Source organism: Bufo gargarizans, chromosome 4, assembly GCF_014858855.1.
Source record: "Bufo gargarizans isolate SCDJY-AF-19 chromosome 4, ASM1485885v1, whole genome shotgun sequence".
In the NCBI taxonomy this organism is placed as follows: domain Eukaryota; kingdom Metazoa; phylum Chordata; class Amphibia; order Anura; family Bufonidae; genus Bufo; species Bufo gargarizans.
Window position 1 is genome coordinate 213,530,044 of NC_058083.1, and position 18,574 is coordinate 213,548,617.

Here is an 18,574-nt window from a genome sequence, read left to right on the forward strand (position 1 = left end):
CACGACGGAAGTGTTTTTGATGATTCATTATGGATCCAGCAAAAACGCAAATGTAAAAGTAGCCTTATATGTTTCTTGCATATGTTAACACCATGAAACTCATAATTCCTTACTGGCATTTATTATACATAAACTCACATATTTATTAATTAGTATTTAGCAAAATATACATACCACCATTTTTTTTGTACACAGTCACTTTCATGTTATTGTGAGCTTTGACCAAATTGTGAAGCTTTGAAGATTGCTTAAAAAAGAATGTAAAAAAAGTCAACAAAAAATACATAACGTTTGCAGCAGGTACTTTATGCATAAAATACATTGAAAGCTAATCTCATTGGATAATGACATATAGATATCTTACATTCAAACATTCAAAAAACAGTAACAAACACTTTTACATAATAGTTGTATGTACTGTATATTACACAATGCTGCTCCATTCTGTCTCTATGAGACTGCAGGAAATAACCAAGCACTGTACTCAGCTACCTCCAGCAGTCCCACAGAGAATGAAAGGAGAGGCAGGGAACGTTTGAGACTCAAGTTCTCAGGATCAATGGGGATACGTTTCATACTTGGCACAACTCCTTTAAGGCTACTTTCACACTCGCGTTTTGTGCGGATCCGTCATGGACGGATCCGTTCAGATAGTATAACCGTCTGCATCCGTTCACAATGGAGGACGGATCCGTTTTCTATTGTGCCAGATTGTGTCAGTGAATACAGATCCGTCCCCATTCACTTACATGGTGTGCCAGGACCGATCCGTTTGGCTCAGTTTCATCAGCAGCATTTTGGTGTCCATCTCTAAAGCGGATTGGAGACTGAACTGATGCAAACTGATGAATTATGAGCGGATCCTTTTACATTCAGAATGCATTAGAATGCAAACTGATCCGTTTTCGACCGCTTGTGAGAGCCCTGAACGGATCTCACAAACGGAAAGCCAAAACGTGTGTGTGAAAGTAGACTAAGTAATATGGAAAGCATTGTTGTGAAAAAAAAAGATATTTTTACATACAGTACAGTATTGCGGAATTACAAAAAACTTGCACTAAGCTTGCAATCTTTATTCCTTAATTCAGTTCCAGAATTTTCTCATGTGGATGTGTCTCTCCCAGTAATACATGATGGATGCCAGGTCTATGTATCTAGAATACTGCTGTTTTTACTAGCTCTCATCATCTAGCACAGCTTCACCCCTGTAATGCTTTTCCCTTCTACGGCCCATGTGGATATCTTCACCTTGCACTAATAGACACCGATACTGAAGAGTAGGATTGAATGAAGCAAAGTATTTGAAGTGGATTTCTTTCTGAATTTAAAGGAAAATTCTATTTGCAGCAAAGCCGAATCACCTCGTGCTTCATGGTAACCATCAATTTTCAAAAAACCTCATCCATTTGAGCGTGAAGAGGCCTCTGCAGCAATCTTGACTGAAGATCCCGTGCAAAATCTCATCATCACACCGTGCAAGATCTTCAATCAAGATGGCCGTGGCAGCCTCTTTGCACTCAAATGGATAAGGTGAGTATTATATTTTTTAACTGAATAACCCCTGAAAACTGCTAATTTTAATAATTATCTTCAATTCACAACTTCACAACTTCTTCTAGTGTATGTGGGAGCTTTCTTAGCTGAATCAAAAAATGAGGTCCATGGGTGGACAGATAAAGATATGGACTACATTTTTTGATTCAGCTAAGAAAGCTCCCACATACTCTAGCTTTCAGACAACACCTTATCTTCTCCAGAGCACAAAGGTTCCATCCTACCAAAGAGAACACCCCTCCTTGCTATGTCATATATGCTTTTTTGTTGTTAGTGAAAACTCCATTGCAAGATGGCTAGATGGCTAGATATTTACATAGTTCACATACCACAGTTAGTTAAACAATGCACAATGGGCAGATGCCAAGTGATATCTCTTTTCATATTTTCATATTTTAGCGAATGTAACAATGCCACATGCCTCAGGGGGCATGCCCCTCTGATGACTTTATAAACTGCTGTACTTCCTGTAATAAATGAGAACTTGCTTTGACCCCAGTGTGTGTGTCACAGTTATCTTCTTCCATGCACATAAAACCCTTTCAGTTACTATTAATTTGGAGCAGTAGAGCAAACGTGATCGGCCCTGATTTAGGGGCATCTTCCACATCCTACCCTGCTGCCATCTGTAATACTGAGAGGAGAGGACTGTAGTGCACACAATTGCATACAAATCAATTTACTGCAGCTATAGCTCAATAGTTAAATTTAATCAAAAGTACTACAAAAAGTCTGGGAGTAGACCAACCTTTAGAGTTATACAGACTAGAATTAACAGAAAATTGGCAATAAAAACTTTAGAAAGTTGCATTTAGGAAGTAAATGAACAATAAAAAAATAATAATAAGTGCACTATTGTTCATAGCTAGAGATGAGCAAATTTCTCCAAAATTTGATTCGTCCGGTTCACAGAATTTTCCGAAAAGATTTGATTTGATCCGAATTTATTCATGGTGAATCGCATTAAAAAAAAAATTTCCTGGCTGCAGAAAAACCTGTGTAGTGGTGTAGAACACTGTGCCTTGGAGTAATACCCATAGGGAGTCTGCTTTGGTAGTGAAACAATACTGTCAGGATTTAGTCAGCAATCCATCAGTGTTGCTAAAAAAACAAACAAACAGGAGTGGATCCAAAGCAGAGATGAATGTGAATGGAATATTTGCATGTCTTCTGTGTTTTGTACCCACTCCTGCTTTTGGCTACCAAATCATAAGCCAATTCTCATAGGACCATACAGGCCTTAAAGCTGCTACACAGACAGGATCCGTTGTGCGTCTCATTTTTCATTCCTTCTGACAGATCAGAAGAAGGGTCAAATAAATGATGATATTTCAACCAGGCCAAAAATGCTAAATAGTGTCCCAGTCATGGAGTGTGAGGGTGGGAGAACAACTTGAGAAGTCCACAGAGTGGCCCAATGAAATAATGTTGAGGAAGCAGCAGCATGAGGAGACCATAGAATGGCCCAGTGACATAGTGGGGAGGTGGCAGCAGCATGAGGAGAGTTCATGTGGCAGCAGCATGAGGAAGCCACAGAGTGGCCCAGTGACATACTGTTGAGTTAGCAGCAGCATGAGAAGGCCATAGACTGGCAAGGTGACATAGTGTGGAGGTGGCAGCAGCATGAGGAGTCCACAGAGTGGCCCAGTGACATAGTGTTGATTTAGCAGCAGCACGAGGAGACCACAAACTGGCAAGGTGACAGTGTGGAGGTGGCAGAAGCATGAGGAGACCACAGAATGGCGCAATGACATAGTGTGGAGATAACAGCAGCAGCAACATGAGGAAGCCACAGACTGGCAAGGTGACATAGTGTGGAGGTGGCAGCAGCAGCAACATGAGGAGGCCACAAAGTGGCACAATGACAGAGTGTGGGGGTGGCAGCAGAAGCATAAATAGACCTGAGTGGTGAGGTGGTAGCAGCATTAGGAGACCACAGAGTGACCCGGTGACAGAGTGGGGATGTAGGTGGCAATAACAGTACCCGCTGACAATGGTGGGTGTAAGAAGGAGCACTTGGCATCATATGCGTGACATCTGGCGGGTGGCAGCATCAGAATAGTAGCTGAGGCAGGTAGCAAGAAGAAACTGATCTCTTTTGTCAAGGTTTGGGTGAGGCACCATGGATGATCTAATCTGATACATCAGGCATTGGTGGGTGGAAATCCTAGCTGATCCATACCTGATTCATCTTTACAAAAGGTCAGTCTCTCCACATTTTGGGTGGACAGACGAGTTCATCTAGGGGTAACTATGGTCCCCGCCACACTAAACACCTGCTCTTATACCACACTACTGGCTGGGTAGGACAGCTTATCCAAGGCAAACTTGGCCAGTTGCAGCCAAAAATCCAGTTTGGCTGCCCAGTAGTCCAGCCAATCTTCAAAGTGGGGTGGCAGGGTGCTGTCCAAGTATGCCACCACCTGCTGGTTCAGGTTCTACTCCAGGTCTAACTGCGGATGCTGGTGAGTATTTTTTCACTAGGCGGGTTAAGAAAGCTGCTCATCATCGAATCTAGACTCAAGCTGCTGATGGAGCCGATACTGCTCCTACCCCACCACCCTGCCACAGCAGCCATGGCAGTGGAACAAGAGTGCAGAGGGCCCCATAGTCAGACCTGCGAGAGGATGGACGATGGCGCAGATAGGTAGCGGCCAACTGACTAAATAGGATGTCTTTATAGTAGTTCAGTATGTACTCTCTCTCTCAGCGGATGTAAAAAAGCCCCCATTTTCGACTGGTAGCGAGGGTCCAACAAGGTGGAGAGCCAGACGTCATCCCTCTGTCGAATGGTAACAATTCAGCTGTCACTATACAAGCAAATGAGCATGCAGCGGGCCATTTGCGCAAGTGACTCGAAGGGACTCCCTGCCTCCATCTCCACTTCATACTGCCACGGTGTGCCTGGGTCCTCTGCCTCGTCTTCCTCATCTCCCTCTTGCTCCTCCGGCTGCTATTGCTCCTCCTCTCCTGTCACCTGTGTAGAAAAACCATCCATTTCGCTACACATTGCTTGTGCTCCAATGTCCTCCTCCTCCAGTTCAGCCCCCACAGGGCTCATGTGGCCATGAGATGTAGGCACAAAATCTCCAGTCCCCTGACCAGACAGATTTCCAAAATCTGTTCCAGGATATGAAGCAGTGGAATGAAATTGTTTATCCCGTACAAATAACGCAGCATTCTCAAAGGGCCTTAGCAGACAGCAGGTGTCACGCATGAGCTGCCACTGGCTGACATCAAAGTAACACAGGGGAGTACTTCTGTCCGCTTGGATCATCAAGACATTGTTTATGGCCTTTCTCTGTTCGTATAGTAGGTCCAACATATGGAGGGTGGAATTCGAACAGGTGGAAACGTCGCATATCAGCCTATGTTGGGGGATGCAGTTTTGCCACTGCAGCTCAAGGAGGGTGTAATTGGCAGTGTAAGAGTGGCTGAAGTGCATGCAAAGTTTCCTTGCCATTTTAGGATGTCTTGCAGATGGGTGGAAGACTTCAGAAACCGCTTGACAAACAAATTGAACACGTGCACCATGCAGAGAGCATGGCTTAGTCCTCCTTGACGAAGCCCCGACACCATGTTCTTCCCATTGTCAGTCACCATGGTTCATTTTTAGTTGTTGTGGAGAAAACCAGGATTCGAGTTCTTGATGAAGGACACGGAGCAGTTTCTCCCTTGTGCCACAGCGTGACCGCATGACACCACCGTGCCCTGCACATGTGGTATGCTGGAGGAGCACTGTGAATTGTCCCTGCAATGGAGGCTGAGGACACGGTGGTGGATGAGGAGGCAGAGGCGGACATTGTGGCAGGACCAATGGCGTGAGAATGTGCAGGCGGAAGCGGCGTAATCTGTCCAAGTTGCTGGTTTGGCTGGGCAGGAACCACATTTTCCCAGTGGGCCATAAAGGATATATAATATCCTTGACTATAGTTACAGCTCCACACGTCAGCACTGCCGTGCACTTTAGCAGACACCGACTGGCCCACCTTCTGTTCTACATATTTGTGCAGGGCTGGTACTGCCTTTTTGGCAAAGAAATGACAGCTTGGGACTCTCCACCTCGGCTTGGCACAAGCCATTAGTTCTCTGAAAGGTGCAGAATCCACCACTTAGAAAGGGAGGAACTGCAGCATCAGCAATTTTGGCCAGGAGCACGTTCAGGTTCTGCGCCGTTGGATGAGTGCATGCATACTGTTGTCTTTTGGCAATCTCTTCGGTGATCGATTGCTGATGGAATAACTGACGAGGAGTAGGAGGGCGAGGAGCAGAAGCATCAGGACTGGTAGATGATGGGAAGGACAGACAGCTCCCTTCGGCTGAGGTGATGGAACCTTGACTGCCTGAAATCGGGTGAGTGCAACTGGGTGATGCAGTGGTTGCTGCGGCAGGCTGGACCACCACATTGGAGCCACGGTTCTCCCAGAACACTTTATGGTGATGCTGCATATATTGACACAGGGTCGTGGTTCCAACATTGGCACCCTGGCCACGCTTCAACTTCTGCCCAAAGATTATAGAAATGGCCATGTTGACCTCCTCCGGTGGCTTAACAAAAAACTGCCACACCGCCACAGTAGTTGATTTTACCCCCAACACTCCTCACTGACTGACTGCTACCGCCGCTACCTCTGAACCGCTGCACCACTACTTTCTTGGCTGGTAGGCTTGGGATGAAGTGGATGACTGAGTCAAGACACGATGGCTGGGTTGCTGGTCAAGACACGACCGCTAGATGACACCGAGAGCTCAGGCCTCTCGAAGTGACCTCTGCTGCCACGCCCCCTTACTCTGCTGTGACCTGTGCCAGAAACATTTAGGCCTCTGCCCCTCCCCTGTCGGTCAAATAAATAAATAAAAAGGAAATTAATACAACCCAAAAAAGGCTGTAATTTTCTCACTTCACCACACAACGGCTAATAAGCCCCCTTTTTTATTAATACACCCCAAAAAAGGCTTTAGAACATATAAGTGAACCACTGAATGGCAAATAATACATTGGGATGCTGCCTGGTTCATAGGAAAAGGTCAGAAATTGATGGAAACACCACTGAAATGGTTCGGGAACAGCATGAGGAGGATGTCTGGATGCATTTTGGACTCCCAGGTCGCTGCTGTGAACGATGTTGTTTGAGTAGTACGGCACTTTTACAGACTGACACTAATACGCACCAAACCAAAGATAAAATCAATTTTTGAGGAAAAACTGTTAGGAAACATTCTTTCCTGTATATTTACTTGTATATAAAGTGCAAGTGCAAAATTACAAGGAAGACGCATTACGATACAACCTGTATATCACATAATGGAGGGCCTCATTCACATTGTGGTACAATTGTTCAGGTAGTGGGACTCCTACACTCATAAAGCCTATGAACTAAGTGAAAGGGCTTCCAAAAATTACAAGGAACCTGCACCCCCAATACACCCTTTATTACACATAAAGAAGGGCATCATACACCCTTGATAAATTATGATTGATGCCCTGCTGGTGACCCTCAAAAACATTAGGAGCAAGGGCCTGCTGCTGACCCTCTAAAATATTATGGGGGAGGGCCTGCTGCTGAGCTGACCATCTAAAACATTAGGGGTGAGGGTCTGCTGCTGATCTGAGGATCGAAAAAATAATGGGCGAGTGTCTGCTGCTGAGCTGACCATTGAAAAAATTATGGGCGAGGGCCTGCTGGTGAGCTTGGTGGAAGACAGGGTGTTGCTTAACCGACTGGAAGCATTATCTGCTGCAATCCAACCGACCACCTGGTCGCACTGGTCTGACTTCGAGAGCGTTGTCCTGTGCCGCCCTGCAAACTGGGACATGAAGCTAGGTATCGTGGATAATTTTTTTTCTTGTGCTCTGGCAGCAGGCACAGTTTCAACGCGCCCAGGGCCACGGCCTCTGCGTGCAGCATCAGCATCACGGCCACTTCTCTGTCCTTTACTTCTTGCCTTCTTCATATTAAATGTTATATATGCTTGAAAGTATGTCACACTTACAGTAGCGTAGGATTTGTATGTGCAAAAAAATAAAAAAAGGTATTTGGGATGTGGAAACATCACACAGGAGATATACCACAGATAATGTTGCTGATGTCACCAGTGGCTAATATAATATTACAGGGAATGTCAGAGGTATTTGGGATGTGGAAACGTTACACAGGAGAAATACCCCAGGTAATGCCACTGTCCGCAGCGGACACTGTCTACGGAAAAAGTACACTGGATGTCACTGATATTTTTGGGATGTGCACACATTACACAGGAGATGTAGCGCAGATAATGTCGCTGTCTGCAGTGGCTTAACTATTGCACGCTAATTAGTGCAGGATGCGCTAAAAATAGATATTGCTGCCACACACACAATAGTCCTTAAATGGACTTTTGGGTCTGTAAAGTTTTAGCAATTTAGCGCAGGTTGCGCTAAAAATATATATTGCTGCTGTCACACATAACAATAGTCCTTAATAGGACAATTTCACTCCCTCTTCAGCACAGCTCTCCCTGACTAACACTGAGCCGAACACGTGTCATCGGGTGCTATATAGCACCCGATGATGCGTTCAGGCCAGCCAATCACTGTAATGCCAGTAACCAACATGGCTACGGCATTGCAGTGAAGGGCAGTACTTACCTGCACGTTTAGTTTATTGGCTGCATAGCAGCCAACAGACGTGCGGGGAGGAGACTCGAGCATTGAGCTCGAGCACATGCAGTGTTCGACTCACATTAGCCCATATTTTTTTCCTCTAATATACCACAAAAAAAGGCTTTAGAACATATAACAGCTGTACGGCAAATAATACATTTTTTGTCACTAATACACCCAAAAAAGGCCCTAATGTTCTTACTTCACCACACAATGGCTAATGAGCCCTTTTTTCCCACTAATATACGCCAAAAAAGGCTTTAGAACATATAACTGCACTGCTGTACAGCAAATAAGCTGTCACGGGACGCCAGCTTCGCGCTCCTCCTCTTCAGGGCCGCCGACGTCCTGCAGTGAGATCGGAGTGAGGATGCGTGCTGCGTTCTCGTCTCCAGAGCAATGGGGGGCGGGGAGGACCCGGCCGTGCACACCTTCTTAGCGTGGACGGCATCCTCCGCTCCCATGTTAATGATGAGGAGTCTGAGCGCCGAGCTGGGCACTCGCTCGCAGCTGGATGCAGGGGAACGAGTCATGTGACGCTGGCCACGTCACATGATTCCTTCTCCCCACTATTTAACAGGCAGCCTGCTGGCCACAGGTTGCCTATGATTAAGGTCCTACATTTGGTGTATCCTCCTCTGTGATATTCCCTCGTTTTGGTATTTGAATCTCGGCTCGTTACCGTCCTCGTCTTCGCCTGCTCCTTGTGTCCAGTTGCATCTCCTGGTATTGACTCCTGCTTGGGTTTTGACTTGTCCTCACCTTCTCCCTGTGTCTAGTTGCATCTCCTGGTATTGACTCCTGGCTATTTTTTTTTACTTGTCTTTGCTTGCTCCTTTGGTCTTGTTGTTTCTCCTGGTATTAACTCCTTGCTCGTGTTGTTATTGGTTTCCGCTTGCTCCCTGGTACCGTTGTGACCTTCTTGCTTAGACTTTGCTAGTTTGACTGCCTTGAGTTTGTCTGTCTTGTTTGTCTCTCCCACACTTACTCAGGTTAGGGACCGCTGCCCAGTTGCGCTCCGATACTTAGGACGGGTAAGTGCAAGTAGACAGGGACAGATGTGTGGGTGGAGTCAGTAGTGCACCCTTCCCCACCGTTTCTTTGTGACATAAGCCCTTATTTTTTCCACTAATACACCCCAAATAAGGCTTTAGAACATATAACTCCACAGCTGAACGGCAAATAATACTTTTTGTTTTTCACTAATACACGCAATACACAAAAAAGGCTGTAAGTTTCTAACTTCACCACACAACAGCATATAAGCCCCTTTTTCCCACTAATACATGCCAAAAAAGGTTTTAGAACATATAACTGCACCGCTGAACAGCAAATAATCGTTTTTTGTTTTCCACTAAGACATGCCAAAAAAGGCTGTAATTTTCTCACTTCACCACAAAACGGCTAAAAGGCCCCTTTATTTTCCACTAATACACCCCGAAAAAAGCTTTAAAACATATAACTGCACCACTTAACAGAAAAAAAGCCCTTATTTTTTTCCACTTATACAAGCCAAAAAAAGCTTTAGAACATATAACTGCCCCACACAAGGGCTAATAAGATGTAGAATTATTTCCTAGTAATACACCCTGTTAATGGTTGTATCACACAGCACTTTCACCCCAATAAAAAGAACGGTTTGCTGGAATTACAGAGGTAGCAGCAGTATAATGGTAATTTGGATCCCCAGTCAGTGCAGCAAGGTGTAATAGGATTGTTCCTATTACCCAGACTGTACACTCCCCTATTGGACCCTGTTCTCCTTTTTCAATGTGGATTACTTCCTCCCTATCCTTTCCCTATACTTCTAATGCTCTTTCCCTGAACTTCTATTCAGCAAAATAAAAGTTTTCAAGTTTTTCCTAGCACTGTCCCTAGCACCTGCTGACTTCACTCGCTGCACTAAGTACACTGGAAAATGGCTGAATCCAAGATGGCTGAGGCTATTTCTAGGGCTGTGACATCACAGGGCTGGCTAGCTGCTGATTGGCTGCATGCATGACATTGTGGGTGATCCCTCGTTCCCAAAGTTCTGTGCTCCATGTCCTAACATGTGCAGCAGCCATTTTAGGAAAAAAATGAGATTCGTTACCACTAAGCGTCAGGAAATTAGGATTCGGTGTGAATCGAATTTTTCCTGAAATTCGGATTGAATTCCACTTTGTCAACTTCGATTCACTCATCTCTATTCATAGCTTTGAAATATGATAAAAGAACACACTTTCATTGATTACTTTACCTTTCTATGTTCAATCATTGCTAATGTTATGTCACAGATACACAGCACAAGAATGGCCAAGCCATATCCCAGGTAGTTTTCTACCAGCATAAGGATAATAGCAGCAATCTGGTAGATATATAATGCGTTTAACACCTGCGAACAGAGATAATATTTGAAATGATGAATAAATAGTGAAAAATCCTTTTATATTTTATAGGCTACAGTAGATGTGCACAGTACATGACCTTGCCGTTTTTCTATCATTTTACTGACTACTCATTTTTCAATTGCAGCCATTGCAAAAATCAACTGATTGCTTTGGGTCTGGCCTCTCACACCATTTTGCAGGGACAATTTGCCTCTACTATATGAATTCATTGTAGTGAACACTGCAAAAAAATGTGTTATTACATGACAGCCATTTATATAAATGACAATCACATAAAATATTGCCAGCTTGGGTCTGCCAGATCTAGAACAGCCGTTTGTTAGTGGCTCTGTTCTCTGGCTCATAGAGAGGTTTTCAGTTTGGAATCCTATATATGACATCCATATTACCTAACAATGCATATCGAAGGGGGTCTTTGTGAGATAACCCCCTTAAATTGCATGTTACTCTATAATGTAAATCTATGTAAAAAGTAACTTTGTACGTGTATTGCTTTACATAACTTGTACTAATACTAATAGGTCCGTTGAAAACCCGGATAATGCACCGTTTGTCATCCGCGTCCGTGATCCGTGTTTCCAGTCCGTCAAAAAAATATGACCTGTCCTATTTTTTTCACGGACAGCGGTTCGCGGACCCATTCAAGTCAATGGGTCGGTGAAAAAACACGGATCACTTTCTTTCATGTCTGGTGATCCTCCAAAAATCAAGGAAGACACACGGAAACAAAAACGGAAACGGATCACGGAACAACGGAACCCCGTTTTGCGGACCGTGAAAAAATACTGTTGTGTGCATGAGGCCATATAGTCACAAAACTGGTCAACAAATGTATACTGTATTATCAGCTTTTATAACTGTTTTTCCTCCATGAATTTATATAATATTGGTTGAATATCCCTGAACTGAAATTACCAGAACAAGTCCACTCTGATGTCTGCAGAACTGTGAATGCAGCTCTGGATTTTAACATGGACTGTATGTTTTCCTGGTTATTAAAGCAATACAAAGCTAACCAACATTTAGATACATTTTATTTGCAAACTGCAGAATAGTCTTCAACAGTGAACATACTGTACAATTTTAATTATGGTTATCGAAAAGAATACATCGTACCTTAAAAATTAAGATTTTCCAAAGTGGTGCAACTTCAACTTCAATGGTATTATGTCCACATATTAAATTCCTAAAATGGTTGGAAAGAAATAAAAATTATGCCATTTAAAAAAGGCAATCATAGTTACTAGTTGCCACAAGGCTTGTATATTAAAAGTGTAGTTTAAGGGAGTTACTCAGTATGACCGCCAGAAATGCATCCTATGAATAGAATGCATTGATTTGCATGTTGAGGGAAGGGGGGGAGTACCTTCACTCTGGGTCTTTATGCGACAATTCTCCTCGTTCAATACTCATCTCATTGGTATATTGGACACAGAGACAGGAAATTGAAGAGGTACGTACTGGATTTTTTTCATTTATTTGTAACATTTGCTATTGTTTGTTTTTCAGAAAATGAATAACCCATTTAACACTAATTTTCTCTATTATGTTGTGGCCATATCAGGATGTTTAGTTCCCTTTCTATACAAGCCACAGTATAATCTTACTTTATTCAAAATCCTAGATAAAATACAAGAAATAAAGGGATTCTGTCACCTCGTTTTCGGTTATAGAGCTGCGGACATGCACGGCTAGATCGCCGCTAGCATGTCCGCAATATACCGGTCCTATAGGGCTGTGTCCTTTTATTTTGTTTAAAAAATGATTTTAGAGATATGTAAATGAGCCTTGTAAGGTGCCCAAGGGGATGTACAAACCTTCCTGGTACCCAGCACTGCCTATGTCCTCCGAATCTCCTCCTTTCGTCACAGTTAGATTGCCATAATCTTGCGATGTGCGAGCTCGCCCATGTGCAGTTCTTTCCCTGAGGCTGATGCCAGCACAGGGAAAGAACACTATACCGGCACTGCGCATGCGCGAGCTCGCGCATCGCGAGATTATGGCAATCTAACTGTGACAAAAGGAGGAGATTCGGAGGACGCAGGCGGTGCGGGGCTCCTTCACAGGGGGGCGTGGCTGGGCACCAAGAAGGTTCGTACAGCCCCTTGGGCACCTTACAAGGCTCATTTACATATCTCTAAAATCATTTTTTAAACAAAATAAAAGGACACAGCCCTACAGGACAGGTATATTGCGGACATGCTAGCGGCGATCTAGCCGTGCATGTCCGTATCTCTATAACCGAGAACGAGGTGACAGAATCCCTTTAAGGGTGATTTCTAATGATTACCTTATAGCTTGCTCCTCTTCTGTTAAGCCAGATGCATAGTAGGAGTGTATGCTAAAACAAGAGAGCTCATCCTCCAAGGTCCTGCAATAGGAGAAATTGCAGAATACATAACACATAACTACAGTTTTCTAGTCCAAAATATTAAACGTGCCCTCCTTTCCAAAGCTTGTTTGGCTTCGGGTCTTTTGAATTACCAAGGGAATTGATGGATTTATTTTCAATGGGTTCAATATTTTAAAGATGAGGCTAGTACTAGTTTAATATAGGACTAGGTGACCACTGATTATTTTAATAAACTACTATAGGTGATATTTAAGATTAACTATTAAAGGTTAAGTTTTTGAATTTAGGAGGTGTAGGATAAGGCTACTTTCACACTAGCGTTCTGCTGTCCGCTCGTGAGCTCTGTTTGAAGGAGCTCACGAGCGGAGCAGAACGCTTCCGTCCAGCCCTGATGCAGTCTGAATGGAGCGGATCCGCTCAGACTACATCAGTCTGGCGGCGTTCAGCCTCCGCTCGCCTCCGCTCGGCCAGGCGGACAGCTGAACGCTGCTTGCAGCGTTCAGCTGTCCGCCTGGCCGTGCGGAGGCGTGCGGATCCGTCCAGACTTACAATGTAAGTCAATGGGAACGGATCCGCTTGAAGATGACACCATATGGCTCAATCTTCAAGCGGATCCGTCCCCCATTGACTTTACATTGAAAGTCTGAACGGATCCGCTCAGGCTACTTTCGCACTTAGAAATTTTTCTAAGTTATTAATGCAGACGGATCCGTACTGAACGGAGCCTCCGTCTGCATTAATATGATCGGATCCGTTTAGAACGGATCCGATCAAACGCAAGTGTGAAAGTAGCCTAATAGGTGTAAGTTAGTCCTAAAGGACATCTGTTTGATTTATTGAATAAAACACCACATCCTAACACCATAAGGGAAATATAGTGATTTGCAAAATATTGATTGTTATCTCTTATCCACAGAACAGGAAATAAGTAACTGTTCAGAGTGATTTGCGAACCAATCCCGAGAACGAGGGTCCCAAGTATAGTGCTCGGCGATCTCCATCAGTCCATGGAGAAAGAATAGAGTGGCAGGGCACATGCTAGATCCTTCAGGACAGGGGAATAGTGGGGATCCCAAAAATAAGACCTCACCGATCGGTTATTTATCCCCTTATTGTGTGGACAAGGGAGGATGTTAATGCTTTCCATAACCTCTATATTACCACAATTTTAACAGATATGTTCCTGTAGTTTTCCTCAAGTACATCTTCCTCATGCTTTTTTATTTATTTATTTTTATTTGTACTCTCCCAACCTATTTTCACCATGTAAACTGATAACTCTGGTTGTTACATTCTATATGTAGCGCTTCCTGTATCCAACCAAACCCATGATGCACTTCTCCTTTCTCTGCCACAGATCCAGCACCGCCCCTAACAATGCCCAGCTAGTTAATAGCTCCTCCCACCCAGCTAGTTACATAGACACTCCCCTATCACTACCCCTAACACCTAACTAGTTTATAGCTCCTCCCACTCAGCTAGTTATATAGACACTCCCTTATCCCTGAACCTAACACCTAACTTGTTTATAGCTCCTCCCACCCAGCTAGCTACATAGATACTCCCCTATCAACACCCCTAACAATGCCCAGCTAGATTTTATCTCCTCCCACCCAGCTAGTTACATAGACACTCCCCTATCACTGCCCCTAACAGTGTCCAGCTGGTTTATAGCTCCTCCCACCAGCTAGTTACATAGACACTCCCCTACCACTGCCCCTAACAATGTCCAGCTGGTTTATAACTCCTCCCACCCAGCTACTTAAATAGACACTCTCTTTTCGCTGTTGCCATGGAGATAACATTACAGCTAAAAATTACATCTTCATAAATTATTATAGCATTATAAAGGATATTGATGCAATCTGGAAAACACATTTAACTCCCTCCCAACCAGTGCTATACATGTATGGTGCTGGGTGGGACTTTAAAGATGTTTTAAACAGAAGAGCCTAATGTCCCTGACTGATGGTAAGGATAGGATTTTAACCCCTCAGATGCCATGTTCAAACATGACCACAGCATCGGGAGCGCGCAAAAACACGGGAGTATGTGTTTCTGGGGGTGTTCCAGCTCCCTCCTGCAAGAATTGGGGACCCGGTCTGTGTGTGCAGCAGCCTTTGTACTCTTCGATTTTACCAGGCTGCCACACATTAGTTCCTATGGAGCCCCCTTCATAGAAACATAGTAAAATCCTCATAGACTCAATGCTAATGCATTGATTGCTTTTCATAGTATCCTATGGGAACTATAAAAAAAAAGTTTAAAAAAGGGTTTAAAAAATAAAAAAAAATTGTAATCACCCCCCTTTCCTTAAAACGAAAATAAAAACACATAAACAATAAATCTCCACATGCGAAAAAGTACTATTAAAATATAAAAATATTTATCACATATGGCAAATAGTGAAACAGAAAAAAAAAATGTCAAAATGGACGATTTGCCATCGCCCCACAAAAAATGAGCCCTCACACAGCTCCGTATACATAACTACAAAAAAGTTATAGGGATTAGAATATGGTGATTTATAGAAAAACTAATATTTTTAAAGGTTTTTATTTTTCAGTATTAAAACAAAAGAAAAACGATACATATGTGGTAATATACTAACCTGGAGAATGACAGTAGCAGGTCAGTTTAATCACACAGGGAACACCATAAAAAGAAAACCCATAAAACTATTGTGGAATTATTTCCAATTTCACCCCATTTTGATTTTTTTTCCAGCTCCCCACTACGTTGTATGCAATATTAAATGTGAGGTGAAATTAGAAAATGCAAATAAGCCTCATATGTCTATGTGAACAAAAAAATTTAAAAGTTAGGGCCCCAGAAAGGCAGAGAGTGAAAAAAGAAAATGCAAAAACAAAAAAACTCCAGAGCTGAAAGGGTTAAAAGGGTTGTCTCATCTTATCAAGACTTCTTTATTTTGTGTATAACTGTATGTTAAGTGATTTACTAATGTATGACTATTTTTCATTAGGCCTTTGTGACCCATTAGTTGACATTTTTAAACATTTAAGACCCTGCTCAAGGGGTTATTGCCACCATTGCAATACAGTGAGTGAAACAGTTAGCTTTTCTAGTGGCCGGGAATTGCAGGAGCAAGCTCGTATAGAGTCTGGGCCCCCATAGAGTCCAGCACCAGCCACCTCGTATCTCTAATTGCCTAAGCTCCCGTACCTGGCTGCACCTTGTTCCTCCTATAGAACAGCTTCAGGGCATGCTCCACGGCCTTGGAGTTGTTCCATACAACTATTACAAGAGAGAAAAAAAAACTATCTTCTGAAGTTCCACTGTGCCAAGGCTGCTAATGATTCTAATACACTAGCAGCCTCGGGATTTTGGAGGACACACACCCTGCTTCCCTATACCAGCACTCAAAGTAAGCAGTCTCGTCTGCACCAGCTAGAAAATGGTGCACATAAACCTGCTGAGCAAAGTACAACCCCTCAAAAGTTTTTGTTGGACTGTCTCAGATGTTCATTGTAGCAATATTGTGGTCTATAAAATGCACGGCTATATACAGTATTAACACTAAGAGCTAACTCTGCTTTTAAAAAAGACAGCACAAGAACTCAACTCAAGTCAATGGGATTTTTACACATCCGTTCTCTTAATGAATCCTTGTGTCTGATATGAGAATCTCTCTGCTGGTCCTTTACTGATCCATTCTTTGAGTTCTGAATAGCCATTTCTTTTGGTGGGAGGGAGAAAAAAATGGAATAATCCCTTTTCCGCAGGCAGAAAATTGGACAAAGTTGTGTGAATAAACTGTAAAGGCACTCACCCGATGTTTTCAAACTTCTTTTGACTGAAATTCCACACATATCGAATTTTCTGCACTCTAATGAATTTAACCTGTAACAAGAAATAGCATGTCCTTTTTTGAATAGTTCAACATGAAAACATGGGTACGTGCAGTGCCAGCCCTGCATCCTTACTACTACCTTGCACCCAGCCAAACTGCTTACCATCAAGGGCACCCCAACTACCACCAGGCAGGAGTGCCAGCACAATGGTGTGCCCAAGGAAAGAAAGGTTGCATCTTCCAGCTCTCCAGTCACAGCACGCCACAGTGGAGCTAGCCACTTTCTACTATGAGTACTACTACCACCATCATCATTATAAGCAATCCTCCCACCCTTGCCTCCCCTCCATGTGGCCCGCCGCATACATTACAGACCAAAAGTTTGGACACACCTTCTCATTCAAAGAGTTTTCTTTATTTTCATGACTATGAAAATTGTAGATTCACACTGAAGGCATCAAAACTATGAATTAACACATGTGACACCAATAACACCAAACACACCTCCAGGCTGTGTAAGGGCTATTTGACCATGAAGGAGAGTGATGGGGTGCTGCGCCAGATGACCTGGCCTCCACAGTCACCGGACCTGAACCCAATCGAGATGGTTTGGGGTGAGCTGGACAGCAGAGTGAAGGCAAAAGGGCCAACAAGTGCTAAGCATCTCTGGGAACTCCTTCAAGACTGTTGGAAGACCAACAGTCTGTTGACTACCTCTTGAAGCTCATCGAGAGAATGCCAAGAGTGTGCAAAGCAGTAATCAAAGCAAAAGGTGGCTACTTTAAAGAACCTAGAATATGACATATTTTCAGTTGTTTCACACTTTTTTGTTATGTATATAATTCCACATGTGTTAATTCATAGTTTTGATGCCTTCAGTGTGAATCTACAATTTTCATAGTCATGAAAATAAAGAAAACTCTTTTAATGAGAAGGTGTGTCCAAACTTTTGGTCTGTACTGTATGTACAGCCAATTTTTTGGGAGTTGACACAAAGGTATAGATATATGAAAACTGCCTATAGCAGCCCATCACAGATAAGCTTTTATTTCTCAAGAACATGGAACATAAGGAATGAAAGCTGTGCTGCGATTAGTTGTTTTTGGTAACAAAACTTTTTCATTTAGACAGTTTCAGAAATCTTTCCCTTTAAATATTGGTATACATTTAATCAAAATCATCTGCTACTTTAAAGTGAACCTGTGACCTGGATTTTGGGTATAGAGCTGAGGACATGGGTTGCTAGATGGCTGCTAGCACATCCGCAATACCCAGTCCCTATAGCTCTGGGTGCCTTTATTGTGTAAAAAAACCTGATTTGATACATATGCAAATTACCCTGAGATGAGTCCTGTCCCTGACTCATCTCACAAACAGGACTCATCTTAGGGTAATTTGCATATGTATCAAATCAGGTATTTTTACACAATAAAAGCACACAGAGCTATGGGGACTGGGTATTGCGGATGTGCTAGCGGCCATCTAGCAACCCATGTCCTCAGCAACCCACCTATGCATGCAAGGTTGAGCATCACTGGATTAAAGCAATAAATAAACTTCTATTATTAAATTTAGGCTGGCCCAAAGATTAGCTGAGCACTGAGGCTCGGGCTTTTCTAACCCATAGTAATCAGTATTATACTGTATGATGGACATGTAAATGACAGGCTAGGTCCACTAGAAATACATGTGTACGCCAATTTTTGGGCTTGCAAACTTTTGTGAAAACAGAGCAACACATATATTATGAGGCCTGCACCATTACCCATAGTGTGTAAAACACCATTCTTTAGTAAATGATCCCCAAAGGCTGCTTGATTCCA

At 43.2% G+C, this 18,574-nt stretch overlaps 1 protein-coding gene across 2 annotated transcripts in view; it reads right to left on the bottom strand.

The window, feature by feature from the left end:
- The window catches only part of LOC122934136 (probable cation-transporting ATPase 13A4), a 209,546-nt gene that overhangs the window by 163,870 nt on the left and 27,102 nt on the right, over positions 1–18,574 (bottom strand). For both annotated transcript variants that reach the window (XM_044289352.1, XM_044289351.1), the window contains exons 4-8: positions 16,731–16,801; positions 12,878–12,958; positions 11,704–11,773; positions 10,437–10,571; positions 175–247 (exon numbers count right to left, since the gene is read on the bottom strand). In XM_044289352.1, coding sequence (XP_044145287.1) covers positions 175–247; positions 10,437–10,571; positions 11,704–11,773; positions 12,878–12,958; positions 16,731–16,801 — 430 coding nt within the window. The remainder of the gene's footprint in view (positions 1–174; positions 248–10,436; positions 10,572–11,703; positions 11,774–12,877; positions 12,959–16,730; positions 16,802–18,574) is intronic.